Source organism: Drosophila kikkawai, chromosome 2R (genome assembly GCF_030179895.1).
Source record: "Drosophila kikkawai strain 14028-0561.14 chromosome 2R, DkikHiC1v2, whole genome shotgun sequence".
Taxonomy (NCBI): domain Eukaryota; kingdom Metazoa; phylum Arthropoda; class Insecta; order Diptera; family Drosophilidae; genus Drosophila; species Drosophila kikkawai.
Genome location: NC_091729.1, coordinates 16,308,665 through 16,336,460, shown reverse-complemented (window position 1 = coordinate 16,336,460; position 27,796 = coordinate 16,308,665). Strand labels below are relative to the sequence as shown.

General features: G+C 41.4%; 4 protein-coding genes across 4 annotated transcripts; 3 read left to right on the top strand and 1 right to left on the bottom strand.

Annotated features, from left to right (window-relative positions):
* The first annotated feature begins 4,569 nt into the window (after nucleotides 1-4,569).
* Nucleotides 4,570-8,623, top strand: LOC108074635 (uncharacterized). Its single transcript, XM_017166751.1, has 2 exons — nucleotides 4,570-4,648; nucleotides 8,571-8,623. The coding sequence occupies exons 1-2, from the start codon at nucleotides 4,570-4,572 to the stop codon at nucleotides 8,621-8,623; spliced, it is 132 nt and encodes a 43-aa protein (XP_017022240.1).
* A 5,362-nt stretch (nucleotides 8,624-13,985) lies between these two features.
* Nucleotides 13,986-16,541, bottom strand: pnut (septin 7-like protein pnut). Its single transcript, XM_017166916.3, has one exon. The coding sequence runs from the start codon at nucleotides 16,314-16,316 to the stop codon at nucleotides 14,700-14,702; it is 1,617 nt and encodes a 538-aa protein (XP_017022405.1). The 5' UTR covers nucleotides 16,317-16,541; the 3' UTR covers nucleotides 13,986-14,699.
* A 6,088-nt stretch (nucleotides 16,542-22,629) lies between these two features.
* On the top strand, nucleotides 22,630-25,917 carry dpn (deadpan). The gene is made up of 3 exons (XM_017166854.3): nucleotides 22,630-22,981; nucleotides 23,409-23,504; nucleotides 24,703-25,917. Exons 1-3 carry the CDS (start codon nucleotides 22,856-22,858, stop codon nucleotides 25,804-25,806), a joined length of 1,326 nt encoding a protein of 441 aa, XP_017022343.1. The 5' UTR covers nucleotides 22,630-22,855; the 3' UTR covers nucleotides 25,807-25,917.
* Nucleotides 25,918-26,510: 593 nt separating this feature from the next.
* On the top strand, nucleotides 26,511-27,027 carry LOC108074636 (uncharacterized). Its single transcript, XM_017166752.2, has one exon. It carries the CDS (start codon nucleotides 26,596-26,598, stop codon nucleotides 27,025-27,027), a length of 432 nt encoding a protein of 143 aa, XP_017022241.1. The 5' UTR covers nucleotides 26,511-26,595.
* Nucleotides 27,028-27,796: the final 769 nt, after the last annotated feature.

Below are 27,796 nucleotides of genomic sequence, written 5' to 3'. Positions count from 1 at the left end.
AAAAAAAATATGTAAGCCGAAACCTGGCAAGTTTGTCGCCCATTTTGTAAAATAAATATCAGAAAAAATAGAAAGAAATGGAGGGAACATCGGGGATGGCGCCGCCGTGTCTGTCAGAGGCGCAGAGACAAACGCTTAATGCTAATATTATTTTCTTGCTTAACAAGGGAAGCTCTATACTTAAAGGGCATATCAACTAAAAGGGGAGGTTTAACAATTAAAATAAAATTAAGAAAATAAAAGCGAATATGTATGATCTCTGTTTTTAAAAGGTCTTTCGTCTTAACTTTGTAGAAAAGGCTTTACAACTAAAATGATTAAAAACAAAATAAATTGTTCCTTTTATTCATAAAAATTAATATTAAAAATATAGTTTCCCTTATTTTGTTCTTGCAAAATCCCCGAGTACTTCCCATAAGCTAGACAGAGCATCCCACAGATTGAAGCTACCGCCGGACAACATTCTCCGCCGGACAGAACTCTGTGACTTATTTGCACAAGCCATAAAAAATTTAACTTTATTTCGCCATTTTTAATTTCCTACTCCGCGGATCGCGACGTGGCGCAGCGCATACGGCGTAAACAGTCCACGTTGGACAATAACTACAAAAACCCGGACCCGGACCAGGATCCTAGACGTATGTATCCTTCCAGCACCAAATTCCCCACGCCATCAAAAAAGCCCGCAGAACAATGTTGGTTAAAAAAAAAAGAGAAAAACTGATGCTGTTTCTATTTTCTCTTTTTTTTAACCCCTCCTTCGTTTTTCCGGGGGAAAACAAACAGCAAATAATTCAAAGTGGATACAACTAAAGCAAAGTCAAAGCTAATATACGAAAATGTAATAAAAATTAAAAAGAAATAAAAACGAATTAAAATGAATTTCGAAGGAGCACCAAAGACCTTCTGGCACAAAATAAAAAATATACCTTTGGTGAGGGTTGGGCTCGAGGTGAGAGTCCTGGCGGGTTCACCGCAAAAAGCGACAGTTGCAGGACTTCTTTTTGCGCAGTGGGATGATGACACATGTGAAAGGGTCGATGGGTGAGCAAAATATGCGACCATTTGGAAATATATAGAAGCACTAACTAAGTCCATATAAATAAGGGTTTTAAATGGAGGATAACATAACAAATTTAATTATATTAAAATAATTCTAAATACAGTATAACCTTCCTTATGAATTAGGAAAATTTATTCAAATTATTAGTGTCAATTAGATATTGTAAGGTTCGTATCAATATATATTTTTTTATTGGTATTATAATCCAAGCTAATAAACTAAACAACTACATAAAATATTTGTATATCCTTAACTCTTTTCTCTATTAAAAAAAATATTGACAAATAAAAACAACGACTGTGTGAATAATTCTGTTTAGTTAATAATTTACATGCATTTTTTTTTAATTTTTTTATTATTATGGAAAATAAGAAAAAAGAAGGAAAAAAGTTGTTTTCCCAGTGTAACAGACGAAGCAGAACTCCACAGTGGCGCCCTTGCCGGAATCGCCAAATGCCTGCAACTGCTTATCAAGTGGCGCCCCCAGCTCCGAATTGCAGAACTAAGTACTGCCGGCAATCAAAGCTAGATGGCGGCAACAAATTAACAACAAAACAACAAAATTAAATTAATTTAAAAACTAATACTAATATAAAAAATTTAAAATAAATATGTAAAAAAGGATCTGCAAAAATTTACTAATATTTTTTATATTTAAAAAAAAAATTCTTAAAGTCAACATTTTTGGTGGCTATATGGGCATTTCCATGGTGTCGCACGCGACATTCGTACGCATTCAAAGCAAAAAAAAAGTACATTTTAATTTTATTTCTTTTAAAAATATTAACTTATAGCTCTTGCCTAGGGCTATAATTGGTGTTAGTGTTGATTTTGAGTGTATGCTCAAATTTAAGAAATTTAAAAAAAATTGAAGCGTTCGCACGCGACAAAAATAGAAGTCACTTTAAGCGGCGAGCTGTTTAAACACTGATTTTAGCTAAACGGCTGGGAATATTTTAATGAAACAAATTTTAAAATGTTATGCGATAATGTCATTTTCATATACAGTCATTTACAATCAGAAATTTAGCGTAGTTTACTTTTTATTTAATTTTAATAAGGTGTCGCACGCGACAGTTTTCTCATCATACTTTGCATGTAATTTTTTACTATTTAAGTAAATTAGAAGAGCATACATATATCCATTATATTTTGACTTTTTGCATTCTTCTTGTGATGTTAGTAAACAATAGTCAAAGCATAATGCTTCGATTTGGATGTAATTATCAAAAGAAAACAGGCCCATTTTTATGATGTTTTTCATCAAAATAATGAAAAATCGTGTTTGCGCGAATATGCATTTGAATATTTCGAATTTTTTTTTTAGAATATGATAAAACCCTTCACATTTAATCAATTGACCTTTTCCTAATGTTACTATGTTGGAAAAAAAACATTTTAGAGAAGTTTTAGTTTTTTGGCCGCGGTTGACATTTCTGTGGAAATGCCCATATTTAAAAATTTGTAAATTTTTAATAATTTTTATATGTCAGGATAATATATTTTTAAAAAATTCAAAATAATAAATTTAGTGAATATTTTAATCTTAATAATTTGTAGACAAAACCGTAAAGATTCCATATTAAATTCTGAATCATGGCCTACCATGAAAAAATTATAATTTATATTATAATTATAATTATAATTATAATTACAATTATAAAAAGAATTATAATCCTTGCCGCAGACATAGGTATCCTCCATGAAATGATGTATGCTACCAGCATATTAATATCCTTTTCTCCTTCAATGATTACCTGGCAGGCATTCTATCCTTCTGCCTCTCCTCTTCCCAGACGTCCTGCTTGACCAGCACAATTAATTGACAATAGATTGTTTTGGCCACGGGGGCCCCGGTCTGACCCACAGGAAGTTCCCTGGGCCAGCACAAAGGGAATGGCAATGGGAATGGGAAACCGAGGACCAACGAAGGAGGAGGCATCCTTTCTTCCGGAAGGAAGCCAAGCGCAACAGTTGCATGAAGTGCGGGCACTTCAAATTAATAAAAAGGAACTGCGAATAACAATGGGAAATGAGAGGAAATAGGGACAAGCAATGGTCAGTGAATGGAACGTCCTGCGGAGGTAGCAAGTGCATCGAAGTCCTGGCTGGCTGCGTGGGGTCCCTGGGTCCTTTCCCACAGGTGTCCTGCAAGCCGAGATTTTCCGAGTTTCCACTGACCACTGAGAGAGTCTCGGCTTTGATCGCGGCCGCTCTCGGTGCAAATCTAATTAACGCTCCCCGAAGGATAACGATCGATCAAGGATCTCGAGTTGTGTTTGCTTGCATTGCGATTCGATGCGCCAACACAAAGGATCTCTGGGTAAGCAGGGACTACCTGCTAGTCCTTGAGAAACGCTTGCCATAAGTGTGCGCGTATCAAATTACCATTTCATTTTTATTCCATTAGTTCTTGTCTTTTTCTCTCGTTTATTTTTTCATTATCCTTTTTTCCCAGAGTCCTTTGCTTAATTGCTCAACTAATGTGTGTACGAGAATGCAAATGAAATTCGACGAGAGCGTCTGTAATTTATGGGACAGCGAACATGCTCCAGTCTACACCGAATGGATTCCAGATCCTGGCCACCCACTCGAGATTCCATCCTTCAGACGTAATCCTGACTGATCCCTGGGAGATGCGAGAACAAAGGCAAAATATCTTTGTGCTGCCACAACAAACCAGATTTTCTCAGCACCTCCTTCGGCCGGCGATCTTATCGATGCGAGGGTGGGCCCTCATCAAATTGGTTCCCACAGAATGTGCCGTGGCCCATATTTTGCAATTTAGATTTCTATTTATTTTCTGTATCCTTTCTGGGTTCCTTTATATTCTTCCCAGACAACCAGACAGCCAGCCAGCCAGTTCCGCACACCGGAAGGAAGTGCACCGAGTTTGTGTGAAATGTCCCAGAGCGACGTCCCGGGGGCGGGAACAGGAAATTAGCAGAAATCGGAAATACTTTCTTGTGAAAACGAAATTGAATTAAAATAAGGGAAATAGGGCAGACTGCTAAAATATATATATACCCCTTTATTATTGATTTTACTTAATTTCAAAATTTATTTATAGTTAAAAGAGACTTTTAGCTGTCTTTAAAAGGCTTACAAAAAAAAACAAGATATTTACAAGATATTTAAAACAATATATATAAAAAAAAGCGTGGAAAATATTTATACAACAACACAAAATATATAATATATATCCCTAAAAATTAACCCTATATATCCCTTGGGAACCTCTTAGAAACCAACACCATTTAAACCCTTCCCCCGATCCAAGATCTCATCCACTTCCACCGCCCACCAAATATTCCGAGTTTCCATCAAACCAACTCTGTCGGGGAACAAAGGGGCGCTGAGCGAATTCCCACCACAGGACTCGCACTCAAAGACTTTCCCAAGCCAGACACCTTCGACAAATTCCCATAGCAAACAAATTTGACTTTTGCATACCTGTGCAGCAAGGACCTGTTACCCCTGTAGTCCTCCTCGCCCCCATCCCCTTTATGCATTCAATTCTCACGGCCAACAGCAACGGTAACACTCCAACGCACACACAAAAGGACATCCAACCCTGTGAAACAGGTTGCTGCTTTGGGTTTTTGGGAATGGGAACTCAAATGGGTACCCGAAATGCGAACAGGACGATGACATGTCCTGAAGTAGGCGCTTCGGTTTCGTTTCGTTGTGTTTCGCTTTTATTGATTCAGCGCTCGTTGATCATAATAAACGATTAGTGTAGCAGACGAGAATCCTGGCTGATCCTTGGGCTGCCGAACAGAATTTTGCGCTGAGAAATTCCTCTATTTTTTTATTGTTTTCTTCTCGTTTTTTTTAGGGGGTTGGAATATAGGGGCTGGGAAAATTAGTTTAGCGGCTTTCCGTAGGATTTTCCTGGGCGAGATTTACAATTACTGTACATTTATTATTGCCTTGGTATTTTGATAAGAAATTTTGTCAGCTTATCGGAAGATTTTTTATGATTGCTTCTGGTACTCTGGGTTGGTTTTCCGGGAAAATGAAAACCTGGGAAAATCGAAAGTAATCTTTAAACAATTTTAAACAATTCTATTCAAATTCCTTTTTTGTTTCCAAATCAAAATATTACTTTACGTATTTTTAAGCATTAATACATACAAATGCTTATTATAAAATGCCAAAAAAAATTTCTAGAAATTCCCAGAATATTTCCTGTAGATTTCCCATCAATATTACCTCATAACCTTTTCTTAAATTTTCCTGGAAGCCAAATTGACTTTCCTAATCGACGGCAAGCGTTTTTTACGCAACACTTTCTTACGCAAAAAAAATCCTCCAGCGAAAACGCAAAAAAAGGACCTCTTCCTGGTAACGACAAAGGCTTTTTCATCATTTCCTCGAATGGCAAACGTTTTTTACGCAAATCTCAATGCACTTTTTTACGCAAAACCAAAAAAAAAAGAGCCGCAAGAAGCGCTAGAGAAGGGACCTTTCGGACTTCCTAGAAGTCCTAGCCAAGCCCTTCGCTTAGCCGCTAATCGCCTTGCTAATGGCTTGAGGATGCTAGGATATCCTTGCATTATCCTTGCCACCCGCCGTCTTTATTGTGACCAAAACAAATAATAATCACCCATTGCTCATATTGTCCAATGCTCAAACGGTCTTTACGAGCGGGCCCATAAAGTTATCCTTTCTTGCATCCTTTTGAGTCGTCGTTGCAGTCCTTCCTCGCAAGCCGTGTTGTGCCGTCAACTTTGCGCATCGCATCCTTTCGAGTTCCTTACACGGAACTCACTCGCTGGAAATTTGCCAAAATCATAAAATGTAACCTTGAAGTATCCTTCAAACATGAACACATACAGACGTAGCGGTGGTAGTGGGAGTGCACTATAAAGCCATTAGCGCTCCCATCAAGGTCGCGGCATTTGTTTACATTGACTTGGCCGACAATTTAGTCGAAACTACTCAGAGACATTAATGAGGAAACCAAAAACTGGGACAGGCCCAAGGTCTGTCTGGCAATGAAAGAAAATTGGAGATTTAAATAAGTATTTTGAGAATGAAAAAAAAAGATATATCGACGCATTTTCGCGAAAGTATCGTATGTCGAAAAATTCAATTTTACAGGAGAAGCTTTTTTGTGCTTTAATCTCTTAGGAAGCACTATAGAAAAGACAAAATTGAAACTTAATTTTTATCGGAACTATATGGGTTTCAGTTATAATATTTCACAGGGTAGTGAGACATTAGGTGTCCAACAATTTTGCATTAAAATCTCAATTTCGAAAAAAAGCGACATACGATACTTTCGCGAAAATGCGTCGATATGTAGGATTTTTGAGTTGCTTGAGTCAAGGATATTTCTATAAATTAAAGCAGCCTCTTTTTTAAAGATGAAAGTTGTTATTTAGATAGCTTATAAATTGTGTTTAAGTAATGCTTTATTTTTTAATTATATTCTATAGATTTTCATTATAAATTTAAAATTTATTCCTTCAAGGACATAAAGATCTAAAGATCCCCCTTAGAGCCCAATCTAGTTTCCTTTCTTCCATACCAGTTTATGCCAAATATATATGGTGATTTCCTTCCTGCTGTTTCAAATATAAATCCACAATTTACGACATTTAGCTCGCTTCACCGGAATCGTAATTCCTTTTGGCAAACTTCCTTTGTTAAGGAAATCTAAGGCCCAGTCCTGTTTTATGCCCAGTATCCCCTCAGCACACGCTTATGCCACATTCCCCCCACCCAAAGGGACGAGTTTCTTTTGCGACGCAGCCTCGATCGGGAGGAGTCTCCTTCTCCTTTTCCTTTTCCAAACAAAACGGCAGGAGCGTGGCCAGGCATATAGGATATAGGAACTAGGGGGGGAAACTGCAGGACTACAAAACTTTCACACGCGTTGCACACAACCAAAACTCATTTTTTTCAAGGGTGTCTTGAAGAAAATCTTTCGCTGAAGCAAAAACAACAGCTGCAAAAGCAAAGTAAAGAAAGAAAACCCCCTTGGAACAGGGAAAGGTCGTTGCGCCTCAGCGACCCCTGGCAACCTACTCCTGCTACCCCCTTTTAGTTTAAAACCCAAAGAAACTAAAGCAACCAACCCCCTGATTGTACATTTCGCAAGAGATTTCACGACGACGACACTCGCCAAGGGGTGTAGCTTGTAATCTTTCGAGCTGCGCATGCGCAGCAAACTTTTGCTCGTTTTTTAAGGAGATTTCCAAACGGGGTGGGGTTTGCTTTTTCCTATATACAGTATATATATATATTTCTATAATCTATGCATGAAAAAGGTCTGCGCATATATGGGTTTTGTGTGCTGTGTGTGACGTCGTCACACGACTTGGCGCACACCTGGTCACGAGTTGCCATGCGATCCGGCCGATCCAGGCGATCCATTCTGACCTCAGGCAAAACTACCTTCGATTCGTTCTGGCTGAGCGATATGTTAAATTAATGCTTTATTTATGTAGAACGAACGCAATTCTCAACAAAAACCTATGGCCAACAACCGTAATTAGTTTTTAGTTTTGGAAAAAGGAAAAAATGGAAACAAAATACAAGCAAAATATTTCCCAATCATAATCGCTTTATGGTTTCACCTACAAAAATTCGTCAAAGAAAGATTGTCAAAACACTGGCACAGCCAGAGTCGGTTGGTTAGGTCGAGGGCGTTACCTGATTTTTCCCGCTTTTCCAGGAAAACGCGTTATGGTTTTATAGGCACTTTTGCACATTCACAGCGAATCCCCCCCAAGGTGGCATGCATAATGTGTTTATGAGTGGCCAAGGATCCTCCTCCTCTTCCGGGGAGTGTCCTCTTTTCGGCGACACTTGCTGTGGTCAGGGCTCGGCGGTGCTCGGTTTTCGGCCAAAAATCCCGGGGTCCCTAAAAACCCCGAATAGATAATTGGCTGGCAACCATGAAAATGGTTAGAGAACTTTGCTCTGCTGCTGCGTTCGTTGGAATTCCGAGGCTGAGACATTTCACGCCCCGAGTACTGAGTGAGGATATTGTGATCCTTGAGTTGAGCTGGTTTTGAGTGGGTTTTGAGCGGGTTTTTAGTTTGAGTTTTCGTGAGTTTTGAGTTCGAGTTTGAGTTGTTAATGTTGAGTCGTAAGTGAGGGATGATTTTAAGTCATTTTGAGCTAAGCAGTGCAACGTGTCTTTAGTTATAAAATAATAAGCGATACTTTTGACCATAAAATATAACTAACTGTAAATGCATTTCTTACTTCAAATATGAATATGTTTTAATGTTATTAATATTGTTAATAATATTCTATATTTATAGATTTATAGTTTATCTATTAATCGTATCTCTAAAATTCATTTTTTAATACATACATTTTTTATTGTATCTTATATTTTGCATTTTCCCATTCTTTAACTTTTCTCACGTCAGCTTACATCATAAAATTAATATTAAAGATTGACATTTTTAAGCACAAAAAACCCTCCTTCAAGGATTTCCAAATTCAAAACGAAAATCATAAAAATTTCTCAAAAACATATTGACAGTTTCTGACAGATTTGAGACCTACCAGCTCGACCTTACCCCCAGGATCAGCTAAAAAAAGAATCTCTGTGCTGGCATTTCAATTACTTGCCATATATCCTGCAGGACTCCGTAAAAAAGAAGAGAGAAACAGCTGTAGAATTAAGAGGGAGAGCCTCTGGCGCGTGCCAGAAAAAGAACACCGGGCCCCTGGGCTCAATGTAACGTTCATTTCGGGATCACCGATAACAATTATCCAAGCAGGACGACTGCAACTGCAACTGCAACCCTCGATTTTGAGCCTGCGTAAGAGAGAGAGCCTGCTCACTGAGGGTCCTGGCAGAGCTGATGAGGGGGACCCGTCTTTGTGCGGGATCCTTTGCTCAATGTGCATTGTTGAGCCTGCAATGTAACGTATTTTCTCGCAGCTCCTCGGCAGCTGATGACTTCCTGGCACGTGTGTGCTCCTCCGCACTCCAAAACTCTCTCCACCCACTTCCGCCTGTCTAATTCGGCTTAATTAAATCAATTTGATGTGGCTACACAAAACCATCATCATCATCATCTGGCCGACTCCACAATACAACGATAATAACGATAATAATAATAATGCCCAACGTGTCGCAAGCACAAAAATCTGTGGCAAGTGCCTCTTCCTCAGCACAGCTTGCACCATTCACCAGCAATTTGAGCATCAATTATGAGCAGAGGCTCCGAGTGAATGGATTCTGATAGAGTCCCCCTCTGTTTAGGGGTCTCTCCATCGGACGGATGAGCAGCACTCAGCATGCAGAGACATTCAATGGGGCAGGTTCACACAAAAAGAAAAGGGTGGCGGCACAAGCCAAGATGCAGCACAAAAGGCCGACACTGAGGCAGTGGCGTTTACCTAAAGGGGATCTGTCTTCATAAAAGGTAAATAAATGGGGAAATCATTCAGAATTCTAACGAAAAGCCCCCGTTTTCGGCTACCCCTGAACTCTCCAGCTGTGGCATCGGGCCCAGCATCCACCTAACCTACTTCCAGGTCACTTGACGAACTACCACGATACGAACAGACGCCCCTGCATCCCCATCCCCATCCCTTACCGCTTTCCATGGGTGGAGTGACCCAAATTGAGTTTGCATAACCGGCAGGCCGACAGGGGCAACTGTCAATGCCCAATGAAATCTGTTCCCAGGGTCAGGATGGGCAAACCACAAATCTGCTCTTTGCCAACTGTCCCCAATTACATGAAATTATACCCGAAATAGCCCTTTCAGCTTGGATTTTTTTGTTGTTATTGTTTTGTTTGGATCTCCTTTGAGGCGTGTTGCATTGTTGGGACCGTTTAAGGGGCATAATTGTGCGGTTAGTGTTCTTGAGACCATGTGTCAAGTGTCCTGACAGATTGTGGGATAAATGGCTGTCCGAATGAAGGAAAAATGCCAATATGTGTGACGAAAAATCTGAAAATTAAGTAGTGTCAACAGTTTTCATATGTGCAGACTGAGCTTTACAGAAAAATTATAATCCTGTCTTAATCTTTGGTATCTAAATCTATAATTTTAATAGCAAAATATGTATTTTTATAAAGAATTTATAATAGTTTTCAGGTTGTTACTTATGTATATCTAAGGCATAATAAAATGATTCCTTCCAATATTTTAGACCCAAAAAATATGCAATGATTTAAGTATCAGTAATTTTTTGATCAAGACTTCAGCGCTCTTCTTTTTTCAAATCAAAACTGATCATAAATAATTGTTTATAAACTTTCCAGATTTTTCCAAAAAAACAAAACATTTCAATTCCATTTCTGAAATAAAAATATATTCCCACAAGTCCTACAATCAAAAACAAAGGATCGCAATCCACCCCCAAAACTCTCAGGATTCTGAAATTTTTTCACACCTTCGCAAATGATTTGCCAGATAGCGGGATCACCTGTTAATAGCTGCGATTCCCAGGATGTTGGGACGGGACAATGCCAGTATTCCAACTGTAAAAGGCCCAACAAAAGGCAAAGCGAAGGATTTGCGGGAAAGGAAGAAGAAATAAAGAGCGGATGTTGTGCACGCTTCAAGCGCAAGCGTAACGGAAATCAAAAAAAGGACAAAGGATAAGCGAAAAATAGTGAAAAGGAGAGAGAGGAACTGGGGAGAGTGGAGAGTGTGGGTGAGGAAGTAGTAAAAATGGTAAATTAAGTTGTACCGCTATGGGATTGAGATCTAGAGAAAGGTAGAATAAACGGAAGTGAAGGAGAACCACTTCCGATGGATATAAAGAACCACACACTACGTTTGAGAGTATTTCGAGTTAAAGATTTAGGCGGGTAAATCTTAGAATTGTTGAGATTTTTTAAAGATAATGAAAGTAACTACATAGTTTTCGCTTAAATTTATTTTAAAACTTAATTAAAGTTCGTAAACAACTACTAGTTCTTATCACCTATCATAAAATCGATATCCCTGAGTTTAATAGTATATAATGAGTTTAATAGTATTTAAAGATATACCCATCTCAGATAGCAAATTCAATCGATATAAGCAAACCCAAGTATTAGATATTATAACCTATAGTAACAAGATCTGACCCCAAAAAAATATGTGACAATTTTAACAAGTGTTTGTTTGTCTAGCCGCGCCAGATAATTTATGGATCCAGCGGTTTTATCAACGCGACGACATTGCCTTCCCACAAGTGTTGCGTAAAACTTATATAGTATAACTCCCCGATCGCCGCCCGGCCCGATCTCAATTTCTTTGCATTGTAAACAAGAAAATATGAGAGCAATATCGGAAAGGAAAGTCACACAATCGGGAATGGGAGGAGGGTGCCCTTATCGGCGTGACATTGTCTCGATGCGGGGGCAATGGTGGGGCCGAGACTGGAAGGGGAATGGTAAATGCGAATGGAAGTGGAAGTGGCAGAGAACCAAACAAACAAACAATCAAACAAACCAATGAGCCAGCGAGCCAGCGAGCCCATAAGAATCACTTCCCATCGCCATGTCAAATGTCAAAACTCGTAAACGGATAATTTAAAACTGTAAAACGGAAATCTCAAATAAAAACATATAGGATACGACGCGGTTGAAGGTGTCGAATAGTCTATACCCTATAGCAATTGATTGGCCTAAGAAAAAATTAAGAAATTACTTAAGAAGTATTCAAACAGTTCCCTAATAAGTTTGATTTTATTTAATTTTTTTTATACATATTTTTTTCTAAATGTAAAATGTTAATATTGAAACCTAATTGATTAAAACTCCATAATTGCGCCTGAGTCTAGCATACCCTAGAATTCACCTAGTACCTTCATCGTTGAGAGCGAGGCGCAGGCGCAGCTCTCTCGCAGTCACGTAAGTGTGTCAGGCAGTCGTGGGTGTGTGTGGCAGAGGCTTCCCTCTCTTTCTCTATCCCTCAGCGATGTGCCGGCTCATTTGAAACGGTCAACATTTGTTTTTAATCTTAAGCGTTTGCCTGTCGATGGTTTGGATCGGTTTGTGTGTTTTTTTTTTTGCGTTAGACGTGCTGGAATGCCGTCCACAACTGCGGCGAACGGAGTTACAGGGTGTCCCGTCCTCGTCGCACACACTATCGCCAGATGGATGCCACATGAAGCTCACCCACAGGCGAAAACAAGCGGGGCTGTTGTGCTCTCATTCCAGCCCGATAAGCTCCCCACACACACACACACACAAGCACGCACTCTGCCTCTCGTTCCCTGCCCCCGTGTTTCGTATTTGAGTCATCGTCCTAAAAACAACACAGCAACAAAGCGAACTCCACTTTACTACACTCAGAAAAAGTTGTGAAACCAAAACAAGCAATTTAATACCTAAGAAGAAGTTGTATTCCTTTAAAATTTCTCTTTGTAAAAAACTTATTTATTAAATATTATATTAAAACTCCAAATAAAACACTAAAAACATTATGAAAGGCAAATGAAATTTTTCTCAGTGCCTCACCTCTCTCAGTGGAGCTTCTTCTTCTTTTGGCGCTGCGTTCATTGATCGCCAAAGCCAATTGCTTCGAGTTGTGTTGAGTTAAGTGCTGCGTCAACGTTGTTGACTTACATACTCACAGAGGCACTGCTGCCGGCACATACATATATAATATATATGTACATACATGCATATCTTGATTGTCACCCCTCCCACCGCCCACTGGCCCGTCTCCCCTCGCCCACTCTCGCTCCATGTTTCTTCGATATCTTTCACCAATGGATTTTCATTTTACGCTTTATACGGCTCTAATTGAGTGCCTTCCAATTGGGTTATGGATTAATTTTTGTGCATAAATTAAATATCCATGGCACACACATGTCTCTCCATAAGCTTGTGTGTCTGCTTTAGGGGCATTTAGAAAGCAATTTCAAGTGGGCAGACGGAGAAAATGCAATTTTTCCACATACCTACAATGGTGGTGAAAATAATAATGATAAGAACAATGTTAAAACAATTGTTATCTTAAAGATTTTTCTTAAGATTAATTAATCACTGGGTAGTATGAATATTTTCTGCAACGTTTTGTTAATAAAGACCTTATCCAATATTTATTTGATATACACTTTCGTATCTTATCTGTCATATCTTTATTTTTGCAACCAACACAATATTATCTTCTTTGCTACTTTATATGGGTGAATGGATCGTTTTTAATAGGTCATTTTTTTAAATAAAAAAATGTTTATCTTGATCTGCAAAACTAAGGAGAATATGATATTATATATAATATATTATCTTATCTGAATACCCTATATCTTGTTCAGAATTCATATGTCTCGAAAATGTTGTTTATATTTGTCCCATAGTTGAGATCCTATAGTTTCCACCACAATTGTATGTACTTAAAATATTTTTATAAATGTATGTTGCCTGAATGTATTGACATATAGGGTGCGGCAAAATTTTGGGAATCGCGTGAGTGGAATTTCGGGCAAGAACCACATAGTAGGTACCCTGTAAAAAATTAAAAACCACCCAAATGCGAAACTCTTTTTAATTGGCATTCTCACCGTACTGCAAAAGACCCCCCATATATCTAGGCATCTAAACAATGGCAAGAGTAAACACTTTTAATTGTTTGCGGCGAGTGATTTAACTATCCGCCGCCTGACTCAAGCCGCGTTCCAGAAGCCAATGCTCCTTTTTAAAAGTGACTCATCATTCATATTCACATTCACCGTCCAGTCCAGATTCGAAGCATGTTTGTTATGTGTAACAAAAAAAATTAGTCAGCGGTTGGAAAATGTTTTGCCTCATTCAAGACATTCATTCGGCATTTCAAAATTCAGCGTCACGGTGATAATTTCCAGACGTGTGCCAAGAAGATCGGGGGGTTCGGGGAACGGCGATCGGAACACCCTGTACGAGTTGGCCCCGTCGATTCTTCCGCTGCAGTTGAGTAAACAATAAAGTCAATATGGAATTCTTTTCTGTTTTTTTATGTAGTTAAACTAAAGAGAAGACTTTATTTTGTAAAATGCAAGAGTATATTTTTTGTTGTTGTTGTTTTTTGCTGCTGCTTCTGCTTTTGCTGGTGTATGTGTGTTTCGGGTGTTTAATGACTTTATGCATAATAGGTAAAATACAATTACAATATCAATAGCATATACGTTATACATGGTTTCGTTATTCGTTATAATTAATTTTAGGATCAATTTCGCCTCGTACTCGTACTTTCTGCTTAGGTGTGGGTTTTTCTTTTTATTTAAGCTTTAAGATATTTAAGTATTTTGTAAATACCGTTTTGTTTCTGGCTCGATTTAATTCGATTGCGATTTCAATTCATTAGGCTAGCAAATGTCTCTCGTCAAGTGAATGCATGGATACATGTATATATCGGTAGAATACTGCAACTGCTATGTAATATGTATTTTGTTTAAACTTTAAAGTATGGTAGAAAACAAAGGCAACCGCCGTCGCAGGACGATTGCTGTGCGAATAGAAGCCTTGTGGGGCGGCTGGGGCCCAACAATAGATATATTTATATATTTATGCACTTTTTCGTATTACTAGAAATGGTAGGTATATGTGTAGGATACGCTAGGGGTTACTTTTTGTTTGTTCTCGAGATTAGCGCTTAAGTATATCGAAGAGGAGGGGGAGCGGGGCTTGCGGTATGGGGGAATGGGAATGGGGGATGTGGTTTTTGAGCGGGTTGACTTAGAACAGACCCTTCTTCTTCTTCTCCTTCTTGCCGTCCACGTTGTCGGAGCTGCTGTTGGCCCCCAGACTGCGCCGCTTGAGCTCCTCTAGCGTCACATGGTTTACGTCCTCCCACTCCTTCTTCTCGCGCTCGAACTCCCGCCGCTTCTCATCCAGCTCACGGATCTGCAGCTCCAGTGCCTTCTTCCGCTCCTCGTGACGCCGCGCCAGCTCCAGTTCCGAGTCCCTGAGCTTCTGCATCTTCTCCTTGACCTTCATGTCAAACACCTGCTCCATCTCGGCCTCCATTTTCTTCATCTTCTGCTCATGCTCACGTTTCTCCTCCTCCATCTGGGTGAGGGGATTCTTGTTGGACAGCCTGGCCTTGCCGTCCACCAGGCCCAGTTCGGATAACTTTCGGCAGCGATAGTTCTCGTAGTGGACGTTGTTCGTGACGTCCTTCAAGTCCTGCAGGTGGGTGCGTATGACCATGTTGCGCAGAGCTATAAAGTCGCAGTGCGTCAGGTTCTCCACCTCGACGAGGCCCCAGGGATAGCGCCGACCCCGCACCTTCTTTCCGTCCTGCTCGATGATGGTGTTGGCACCCACCACCGCAAATGGCACTCGGCTGCGCAGATTCTGCGTGGTCTTCGCCTCCTCGGCCGCGTCCTCCAGCGTGGCGGGGAAGTCGTAGATCTTGATCTTGTGCTGCGCAATCTCGTTGAGAATCTGTTTCTTGAACAGATGCACCTCGTCGGGCGTCATGGTGTCCGCCTTGGCGATCACCGGCACCAGATTCACCTTATCGGACAGACTCTGCATGCAGGCAATGTCCAGGGGCAGCAGGCCGTGGCCCGATGGCGCTATGAAGTACAGGCAGCAGTGCACCCGGCTGTCGGAGATTGTCTTGCGGTAGACGCGAGACTCGGCGGTCAGGTACTCCTCGTACTTGCTGTCCACATACTCCAGGATGGGCACCCAGCAGTTGCTGTTGTCCACGGCGTCGCCAAAGCCCGGGGTGTCCACCACGGTGAGCGTGAGATTGACGCCGTTCTCTTTGAGCATTACCTTGGTGGCCTCCACAGCCACGGTCTTCTTCTTGCGCAGCGACGGTCCAGGATACTGTTCGGCGTTGTAGATGTCCGACAGGAACATGGAATTGATCAGCGTGGACTTGCCCAGCCCACTGGCGCCCACCACCATCAGGGTGAACTCGAAGCCCCGCTTGACGGCCTTGCGGTAGACCTGATTGGGCAGGTTGGCGAAGCCCACATAGCCGGCGATCTCCATCGGCTTCTGGCGCACCGGGAGCGGCGGCTTCTGCGGTTTCTGCAGCTGGTGCTCCTTCTCCTGCAGGTCGTGGGTGAGCTTGTTCGAGTCGCCGTTGGAGGCGCCGCTGGCCGAGCTGTCCAGCTTGCTGGCGGACACTGGCACGCTGGGCGGCTGGTTAGGCGGTCGGCCGCCCAGCGAGGACTCGCTGCCACCGTTACTCGTGGCAGAGGACGCGGTCGACGTCGCTGTCGCCGCAGCCTGCTGCTTGTCGCGCAGCGCTAGTTGGGCAAGGGTGCTGGGCAGCGCGGAGATGGCACCGCCGCCGCTGCCGCCATTGACGGCGTTTGAGCGAGGACTATTCATTTGAATGGCCGCCAAGCGCCGAGATAGCTATCTGTGTGTTTCGAGGGTACTTTGAGCGGGGTTTGCACAAGCGACGCTTCACTGTGGGTTTTAATATTTCTGCACTAAAAACGCTTATTTTTCACCGTTTGTCACGCCTACGCCAGCTCTTTTTCGCTCTTACTTTTTTTGCATTTTCTGTGTCAGTATGACCGTCGGCGGCAACGCGTAAAATACTTCTGCTCCGCTCTCAACGGCAACAACAACGCCCCTGCCCGGCCGCAGTGTGGCCGTGGAAAATACCGAAAGGGAGCCAGGAAAATACTAAACGACGCTTGGCGGCAGGGCGCATGAGTAATGCCCCGCATACACACACACTGCTCGGTATTTATCAATGCACATGCACAGCGGCTGTTTTCCGCGGCCTTATCATCTGGAATGTTTAAAAATAGGCGAAACGAAGTGCATTCATGCGGCCTGGCACATGGGATTCCAGATTTCTGGGCCTCAATGACTGCTCTTGAGTGGGATCGGATTACATTCGGTTGCAGCAGAATGGAAATATTTGTTGGGATGACTTTGACTTTCAAGCGGACAGGGGCGGAGTTGAGGGGTCGATATACCAAAAAGTAAATGGTGATTTTCTTGCAAAGGTTTTAAAATCAATGAAAGGAAATTAGTTGAACTCATTTTAAAATTTAAGAGTTCGAAATATAATTAAATTATATGTAAATTAAAAATATAAAACTACACTCAGCTAGTTTAACTAACTAATTTATTACTTGTGCATTATTCGAACATCAAAATGATAACTTTTATTTATAATTATTTTAATTGATCCCCCTGAAAAAAGGTTTGCCTCCGCCATTTGGTTCTTTTAGTTTGCTGCTTCATTTTTGTTTTTGTTGCAATGTTGCCACAGCACAAAGAGAAAGAGAGCATAATCTCTCTGAGAGCAAAGATGCCTGTTTCGCGTAGGTGTTGTTTTTGTACGGGTGAGAACAAAGCTCTCGCGCTGTGGTTGTTGTTTTTGTATGGCTGAGAACGATACTTTGGCATCTCAGAGCCTGGCTCTCCGTTGACAGCCATAATTTCTGGGTTTTTGAGTGGCGATTGCTTCTCCTCGGAGAGCCGCTATCAAGCTAACGCCTCTCGTGGGCGTGTGGGAATTGAACGTAAAAAAGGAGCTGTGGTGCCCTGGATAATGATTGCCTGCTGTCGGCTGACCCGCTTCATGCTCGAGTGTCCTCGTCAAAAGTTCCCACACACGCCTCGTCCTGGCACCCTCCCTGCTCCTCCCTCTCCTGCAGCTCCTCCTCCTCCTCCTCCTTTTCTCCTTCGCATGCCGATGCACACACGCACACCGACAAAGCCCGCTGATTGTGTTTGTTTGTAATTTAAATTCTCATGCACTTCTGACGATCGGCGAGGAGGCGGGGATATGGGATAACTACCACCACAAGCGCAGGCGAAGAGTCCTGCGTCCTACTCCGCCTGCTTCCTGGAGGTGATGTGGTGGTGGTGGCGGCGGCACATGATGGTGGTGGGTTCCTTGCTTCCTTCCTTCCGTGCCAGCGATCAAGCGAGCGACCGAACTTCCCCCTTTTGCACGTGGATTTCCACTAAACGCCGTCTGTGCGACATCAAAAGGTGATCGTGAGAAAGTTTTTTTCTCACATTATTCCACATCGGGCGATGTGCGACTTCTGTTTTAATTTTAGCCCCTGTCCCAGTCCTCCTGTCGAAATTATTATGCATTTATGAATTGATATGACTCGCGGTGGCTCGATTTTTCTCCCCTGAGGGAATGGTATGACTGTACTTATAGGAAGATTTACAGTTGTTGTCGTCGGGGGAAAAGTAGAGGGAATGATAATGAGAACTGGAGGATTTACATACATTGGGTATTGAAGCTCTGTGACTCCAACTCCCCTATGTCAAAAAGTATCTGTAACTCAGTCTCAATTGGCTTTAATTGATTTGAATGTCTCCAATTCCAATACAATCATGTTTCCGTTGGTTCTACAAGGGGAATTTGATAGAATTCAATTTAAATTGGTTACCATTTATTCAATAGAACAGCTTATAGAAAACAATACCAAATCAATTTGGGGTAATACTTCCCAAAAAACGACATTGAAAGGCCAAAATAATGTATTGATTGATTTGTATACGAAAAAGAGACCTATTTATTAGTTGTTGTAGGAAACTCTTTTATGATGAATAATAGGTTCCTGTTTATTAATATTATAGAAAAATATATACTGCTATTGTTACTATTATTTTAACATTAAAAGATAGTATGTTTCTAGCTCTATAATTTATATGTTAGAAATCATTAAAAAATCCAGAGTCTATAAAGGTGGACAGAAAGTTCTTTAGAAATTCTAATACTTTTCGAAATGAGATTGTAATATTTCTGTATGGAAATTTTCGTATCAAAATAATAAATAATAATAAATCTAAAATGTAATATCAACTTTTTAAACAATCAAATTTTATATATTTTAAATAATGTCTTTTGAACTTTCAAAATACAAAATAATAAATGTATACCTTTAAATTTATTCTTTAAAGTAAAATTATGAAGCCAATATTCCCAATTTCCTTATCTCTCAGTACCTAAGATACTATTTTTTACGACAGATGCTGGGGTTGAGAAACCATTACCAACCGTAACTGCAACCGCAAATCTTTACAACAAACAAGTCCCGCCTAATCTGCCCGCAACCCTTCCTTGACGTCGTCGTTGTAGTGATCCTCGACAGCTGTTTCGCATCGGGCACGCTCCATCCTAAATTCATGCCGAGCCGCATCTTCTCCTTGGATATTATGTAAGATGTTTGCCAGCAATTAGAGAATCCTCTCCAAGAAGCCGATGAAAAACCCCGCACGTCCCCTGAAAAGTCAGTTTTCCAAGCGCCGTCCATTGTCCGGGCCGTAAGCCATTGTTGTTCTGACCCAAAAAGGAATGACGGGGGATGCAGCCCGAAGATGGGATGATATGTGGATGGGGATGGCAGCTGTAACAATCTTTGGCACGAGTGCCAAAGGACAGTTTAGTGCAAAATGTTGGCTTAGGGAGCAGCTGATCTCCTAACTGACCGTTACATCAGCTGGTTCGGGGTCACCAATCAATGGGATCAATGATCCCGAGCAGGGTTTTAGGGATATTGTAGGAGGTTTCATTAAAAATGAAGTTATTATCATATATTGAAAAATATTTCTTAGACTGAATATGTCAAGCAGTAAAGTCCAAGAAAGCATAAAATCAATTCAGCCACCAAAAGGGTGCAATTTCCATTTTCCTGAGTTCATAACTCAAAATTCCCTTCAGCTCTTTATTTTTTATGGAATATATATTTTATTCCCCCTTTTTGGAGCCTGTCAAAAAGAACTTTCCAGTTATTAGCCCAACTCCCCTGCCGGCCATTTATCAAATTCATAAAAATAAAAATCTCACACAGGAAAAGGAAGAAAAAATCACATAGTTGGGCGGCCTGTCACGACTTCTAATGCCCCGCAGACCGCACACTTCACTCAGATTTCCCCTCGCGTCTAAGCGCCATAAAAATCAACAAGAAATTCATTTAAATCAACATATATCTTGGCTGAGGAGGTGGTGTCCTCCATCCTCCACCTACAAAGTCTTAGAAATCCACTTGGGTTTAGTTCCGTTTGGATCAGTTCACACATTTGCCACCGTTTCATATTTTTCATGCTCATTATTTTCCTTATAGGATATGGAATATACATAAATGGGGGAGAGGGTGCCAGAGCACACCCCAAGTCATAACTGCAGTTCCCACAGCTAAAAATACACACACGCCCAAAGTCACTAATTTGAGGTTGAGAAAGGTCCCCCCGCCGGTTCCCCCCAGAATCCAGAATTGATTAAAAAAAAGGGAAGTAGATCGTCACTGGCCGACAGACGGTTGGATTGAAGCTACCAACCGACCGGCTGCACAATAAAAATTAAAGTGTTTTAATGTGTAAATCGTGCGTTGTTCCCAACGCACCGAGGAAGCCCCAAAAGGGAGGATCCTCTATGCCTTTAGATACAGACCCAAGCCCGGCTACCGATCGGCAGCGATCGTGCCACACTAAATGACGTTTACCTTGATCCGATCCCTTCTTCTTCCCAGCGAAGAAAGACAAGGAGAGAAGCCTCTGAAGCAACTCAGTTTTGGGGCTGATATTGAACTTTGATTTCTGCCCGGTTTCTTCGTTATAGAATTTCAATTCTCTCAATTTCGGTGCCGGTTTCTGCAGAAGCACCCAACTCTGCACGTTTTGCCAGACGATTGATCCACATATGTCTGACGGGCCTGAGGTTGCTGCTCTGTCTCTGGCTTTCTTCCACCAATCTCCAGTTGTGCCAGCTCATCGTGTTTATTTGGACTTTCGTGGGAAAATGTTTGCCAAATTTGCGGCATTCGTAAGGAGTTGGAGTTGAAATGTAAGGATCATTAAAGGGGTTGCCGTTCTTTATTAGCTGTTACTTATTACGTTTTCAGACTCATCATAAATTTGGTATGTGGTTTTAAGGTTTTAAGTCAAGATAATATTGGGACTTCGAGTTTTAATAGAAATAAGTGATAGAATAGAGATATGTAGAGATAGGTAGGGTCTTCTATATTCTGAACTTCAAAAAAGTCTTATAAAACCAAATTTCCATTAAAATTATATAAAAACCATATCGATTCTTTCAGAGCATCACCCGGAATGACCCTCATGCACCGCTATAATGCTGATCAGCCTAGAATTCAAGCCAACCCCTTGGTTTAGCTGGGCAGCATTTATTCAATTTAGGAAAGCTGTCATGGATCAGTGCAGCAGCAGTGATCGCGGTTGATGGATGATCGCGCAGATTATTGCCCAACGCGGGATTTACGCTCGACATAAACGTAATGTCAGCTGCGATCGGGGCGCTTTGCACAACCAGAGTTGTCAGGCTATATTTGAGGTTACTCCCCAAAATATAGGAATATATAAAACTTTAGGTAGATCGGCCAGCTGCCAGCTGGCGCATGGCCCGCGACCATGGTTATTGACAACTCCTTTGGCCTTAATCCACCCAACATCGTAAAGTAATAAATTTGCCTGAAGAAGGAAAATCTGTTCTGGCCGGAGTCAGGTAAGCTCTTGGTAATGATTGACCCACGACCCTGAATCTCCAGGCCCGGATTCCAAGTCCCAAATTCGGATCGCGCGATCCCAAGCAACCCCCTTTAAGATGGCCAGGCAAAAATAATAAAGATCCTGAATATTTTCGCCTTGCAAGGGGGTTGGGTTGTCGTCCTCACAGGGGTTGCGGCAGCTGCGTCGCACAATTGCCAAGAAGTTCTCCTTAATGAATTGCAAATCATTGGACGGGCATTGATCAAGTTTGCTTTGTGCCCAGGGTGAGATCTGAGGGACTAAAATGCCATCAGACACCCAAAACATGCAGCCGGACTTATAGAGATTGTATCGGCATCTGTCGCGAAATATGTTGGTGTCTATAGTTTTATTTATATGGATTATTTTGGATTAGGGAAAGTATTTAGATGGGAAGTTTGTAGAGTTTATAAGAAGATGGGTTTTACTATATATAGTATATATTCTCCTTTAGGACAGTTTTATGTATGTTTTTTTAGATTTCATTGTATTATAATATCTAAAATGATTTTGAAATCTTTTATTCTATTATAAAATTATAAATGCTTCAGTTTACCAGTAATAACTTCTTGCTTTAATAAGATTTAAATTATTTTGTATATGAGTATTTGTATCTCAAAATTTACATTTGCCTTAAGAAGAAACATTTTGAAGTAATTCCTGTTTAAAGTTGTGCTAATGACTTGGCTTAACCGAATGTTGTGTGATTTCTAGAGTCCAGGAGTCGGGCTTATGTTCGTTTACTTAGCTAAGCTCCGAGTTACCATAATCCCAAGGGATACCAAAGCAATTTGTTGACTCGACAACCCTGCCTGCTCACTCACTTACCCTGAACAGTACTCACTGAATCATTTCCACTCACTCGCTTCCACTCACTCGTAATTTGAGTGAAATTCTTCGGCTGCCTTGAAAGTTCTCAGTCTGCAGACGGCGATCGTTGAGCTGGCTACCTGCCTCTGCCGCTGCCGCTGCCGCTGCCGCTGCCTCTGTCCCCGGCGTCGCCAGGTAAATGCGAGCGTCTTTCGTTTCCACTCGGGGGACTCGTTTCGCCTTCGTCGCGATTCGTTTTTAGTGAGTGTTGCAACGTTCCGAGGATCAGTATCCTTTTGGCATCCCGTGAGCGCGGTCGTCAGCCGCTCTCTACCTTCCTCGAATGAACACTAAAAACTAAACCAAGATTATTCTGATAACGAACTGAAACGCGAAACGTTTGTTAAGTTTTTGTTGAATTAAAAGTACGTGCAATAATTGTTAAAAAATATTTCGTACTTGAACCAAAGTTATAACTATTTGTGTTGTGAAAAAATAAAAACAAAACCTTTGCTGAACTAATATCAGCTGCAAAATTTGGATTATTACTGCTTCTTTTGGATATATACAAATTAAAATCGTTACACAAAATGGATTACAAACACGATATTAATTCTGATGATGATTTCGACTGCTCCAATGGCTATAGCGATAGCTATGGCAGCAACGGTCGCCAGGTCAATCCTAACGGATTGTCCAAGGCGGAGTTGAGAAAGGTGAGTTAAGAATCTGGATATAATGGAGTTTATAGTGCTTAGAAGATGAGGGTTTCTATATAAAAATGCATTTCAAATCTCATTAAACAAATTTTTGAAAGTTATACGCTTTTTGATTATAGTTAATAAAAATATTTGTATGAGAAGAAAGAATAATGCTATAATTTTAGGATACTTAAATAAAAAATCATCATAGAAATATTCTCAATAACATGGAACCTTTTTTAAAGACTATTTCCAAGGATAGGTTCTAATTGTTCTTAAGAATTCTGCAATAATGCCTTACATTCAAATTTCTTTTAAGAGAATAAATATCTTGACTATACATATTTCAAACCATAAATCAATATATTTCTTTTCTAAAATAAATCACAAAATTAACAACAATTAACTAATTACTAATCGCTATTCTTTATCCTTTTTTTAGACCAACAAACCCATTATGGAGAAACGTCGTCGGGCTCGCATTAATCACTGCCTCAACGAACTCAAGTCCCTGATCCTGGAGGCCATGAAAAAAGACGTGAGTATATCCTTTTCAAGTGTCCAGAAGAAAGCAAGGAGTTTTCCGCCCCCTTTCATATTTAGAAACTAGACCCTCGATCCAAATCTCAGAACACTTTCCATATAAATTATGTCAGACCATTAAAAACCCTTGAAACACAAGTGTCCAGAGGGCGGCAAAACTACAAACAGGACCAACAAAACACACTGTATATAAAAAACCCGACAACTCCTACGACATATAGAGAGGGACTGTAAAAACAGTCAGGGCTCTAATTGAGTATTAAATTTTATTGATGATCATTTCACGAGAGCGCCGATGAGGAGTCAGTCAGTGGAGAGACCAAAAAGTGTTAACAAGTCGAGGAATTACGCAGAAATCGCCGGAGATGCGAACGAAACCAGTTTTTCCAAGGAGTGATCCTGCTGTGAGAAAACTACAAAGCAGAAATCAAGCCGCCGCAGAATTCTGCAGGAGAGCCCAGGCTCTTGGGCTGCACCAGAAGACCGAAAATCAAATAAGAAAGACATTGAGGGAAAGAAGAAAAAAACAAAAAAACAAAAAAAAAAAAGCAAAAGTAAACAAAAGGTTCAGACAGGGCAGAGCGGGGCGAGGTCGGCGAGTCCGGGGTATGGAGGACTGGCGAGCGACCTGCGTGGGAACCTTTTGCTAAAATATGCAGTCCCAGCGGGCGAGAAAGAGATGGAGATGATGGGTGTACGGGGAGCGAAGAATCACAAAGATTGCAGTGAGCAAAAAAGTTCAGAAAATGTTAAAAACCAAAATTAAATTCTGAAATCAAAAATTTCTTTAAAAATATTTACAATTTCCAAAACTTTTAAAAATTCCCAAGAAATTACACTTTTTTAGTTGCTTTCTGAATTTGCAATCAACACCTTAGTACCCCCCATTTCTCTCAGTGCAAAAGAACAATCTTTGTTCGTTCTTCTGTTGCCGCAGTTGCTGAATCTCACCTTGGTCGTGTGATATTTGCAGAGTGGACTGGACTGAAGTGGACTGCAGATTACACGCGAATAGTTGGACATATGAGGCACGAATCGTGTGCTCCTTAACTCCCTGCACAGTTTCCCAGTTTCCCAAGCCATTGAACTTGTTGTAGGGCCCAAAACAATTAGCCCGGCCAACTTCGGGCCGTCTTCATTTCATCATTATCTGACTTTAACTCATTCCCCACTCTCTCGTTCTCTACTTTTAGCCGGCACGTCATACCAAACTGGAGAAGGCCGACATACTTGAGATGACGGTGAAGCATCTACAGTCGGTGCAGCGCCAGCAGCTGAACATGGCCATCCAGTCGGATCCCGGTGTGGTGCAGAAATTCAAGACGGGCTTCGTGGAGTGCGCCGAGGAGGTGAATCGCTATGTCAGCCAGCTAGATGGGATCGATTCGGGTGTACGTCAGCGCCTTAGTGCCCATCTGAACAACTGTGCCAATAGTCTGGAGCAGATTGGATCGATGAGCAACTTCAGCAATGGCTATCGGGGTGGAGTATTTCCTGGAGCCACCACCGCAGCAGTCACGGCTGCTCCTGCTCCACTGTTTCCCTCACTGCCGCAGGATCTGAATAACAACAGCCGCACAGAGACCTCGGCTCCGGCCATTCAAATGGGCGGACTTCAGCTGATACCCTCTCGTCTGCCATCCGGGGAATTTGCTCTGATCATGCCCAATACTGGGGGATCCTCTGCCCCTCCGCCAGGACCCTTTGCTTGGCCTGGCACACCCGCAGGAGTGGCAGCCGGAACAGCCAGCGCCGCCTTGGCCAGCATTGCCAATCCCACGCATCTGAGTGACTATACACAGAGCTTCCGGATGAGCGCCTTCAGCAAGCCGGCAGCTAGTCAGGCTCCTCTAGCCAATCCCATGCACAACCAGCTTCCCGGACAGACACAGCTACCAACAAAGAACAACTCCAGCAGTCCGCCCCTGAGTCCCATCTCCTCCATTTCCAGCCAGGAGGAGGAGTCTTCGCGGACTGCTTCCCCCACTGTGGACGTGCTGACCAAGCACAGCTTTGCCGGGGTATTCTCCACGCCGCCACCCACCAGTGCAGAGACCTCGTTCAACACCAGCGGATCCCTGAACCTGAGTGCCGGGAGCCATGACAGCAGCGGATGCTCGCGATCGCTGGTCCACTTGCAGCAGCAGCAAGTGAGCTCCACCAGCGGTGGCATCGCTAAGCGGGAACGAGAGGCCGAGGCCGATTCCAGCGACTGCTCCTTGGATGAGCAGACGTCTTCGAAGAAGTTCCTTGCCGGTGCCATTGAGAAGTCTGCCTCCGCCTGGAGGCCCTGGTAGAAGTTGCAACTCTCTCCCTCTCTCACTATGTTAAGTTTATTCCCAATTGTTAATTTATTTCATTGCAATTTTTTCAAAGATTCAACTCAAAATGCTTTAGAACCTACCCCAAAACCCCATTAAGTTTCAACGAATTCTATATGTTCTTAATGTTCTTCTTAATTTTTCTTCATTTTTAAGTTCAGCTGTGATTTTGTATATTTTTTGTGTAATTCTCATTTAAGCATTTTTTATACGCCTATTATGTAGTTCATTAATGATGTTCTTGTGCGATGTTTCTTTATAAAAAAAAATATTTAATTGACTATAAAATATGCTCTGTTTAAGTTATGTAGATTTCCCTGTATAGTGTGTGTTTAGTTTTAAGTCTTTCACGTTTCTATTTTAGTGTTTTATTTGTAATAGATTGTAATTTTAATGTTTAAAAGAATTCAAAAAGAGTGAAAATAATAATAATAAATGACAAACAAGATGAGAATTGATTGGAGAAAGGTTATTTGAGGGGGAAATGTGGGTACTTGGCATTGGAAAATCGGAAATCAACTGATAGTGTACGCGGAAAAAGCCTTGCTGCTACCCATAAATGCACATTCAACATATTTTTAATGATTTACGAACCCGATAAGCCAATCTATAGCTTATTTCGAGAGACTATATAAGCTTGGAAAACTCATTTAGTTGGAATTTAGGAATTTAGTTGGAAAACAAAAGTTATTACAGACGCAAGCACGCAGTGATTTTCAGGCGTGTAGAGTTTAGAGTTTGTTGCAAAAAAATAAGATTGTTACCATGTTGAGAAAGGCTTTAAATATTCTATTAATTATGGCTCTTTTGCCACTAATCAGTCTGGCCACCGATCCTGAACCTGAGGAGATCCTACACCAATATCGAGCTTCTCCAAAACTCACTGGTCCTGTCAAGCTCCTGCACGATCCACAGGATGTCATTCTCAATACCTTGGACGCAGCTCTGGAAAAGATCTCCACCATCTACATGCAGGCTTTGTTTGCTGGAACTCACTCCCCGGAGCTGGAAGCGCCACTGCGAGCCCTGGAAGTTGAACTATTTGACCTACTGGATCAGCTCTATAAGCAGAATCGTCTCAAGGACTATATGAAGTACGAGGCGGAAGTGACGCGACAAATGATTATCTACAATATGCTCAAGAGACTGTTTGGTTACACACAGGATGATGTGGATGTCGCTGAAGGGACCTTCTGAGCAGTACACTTTAATTATAAATTATTAAATAATAGATTTAAATAATAAAACATAAAGGGAACTACATTTTTATAATATTATTTATTATTGTCTGAGTAATCTAAAAGATGAGTAGTTTATTTCCGATATCTCATGTGCTCCACAGAAGCAACAGAAGGGGAATTTTTGTAGCTGTTACAGTTCTTAATTATAAATTAAGCATTAATTAACTAGTTATTTATAAAACCTATAAAATATTTTTACCGTCTAGAATTTCCTTGTTCAAGTGTAGGAAGTTTTAAAATAATATGGCCATCTACAAATTGATTTAGATCATCATTTCCCATTTTCAATTTTTCCGGCTGCCCCTTCCTTTTTCCCTTCCCATTTCCCTTTCGTTTTCTCCCCTTTTTCTTTTTGATTTTTTATTAAAAATTTGATTTCACTTCCGTAATAGCTTCCGCAACAGCCTGTTCCATGTCCTACTCCTGCTGCGTGGCTGCCTTGCGTGTGGCTGTCGAGCGTCGCCCCCACCTCCTAAGGGAACCTCCTCGGATGCTGCGATCCTTCGGTACGAAACTGGGCACTTCCCACACTCAATCATATCGGCGCTGCTGTTACCCGATCCTGCTGTGAGAAAAACAACAACACCTCCGCGGAGAATTATCATAATTTTCATTTCCTCTTTACGCTATTATCCTTTTGCATTTCCAAATACCGTTGCACTTGTCCGCGTCTTCTTCGGTGTGTTTCCCACACATCCTTGAGATCCTTTATCTTTTGCTTGTTT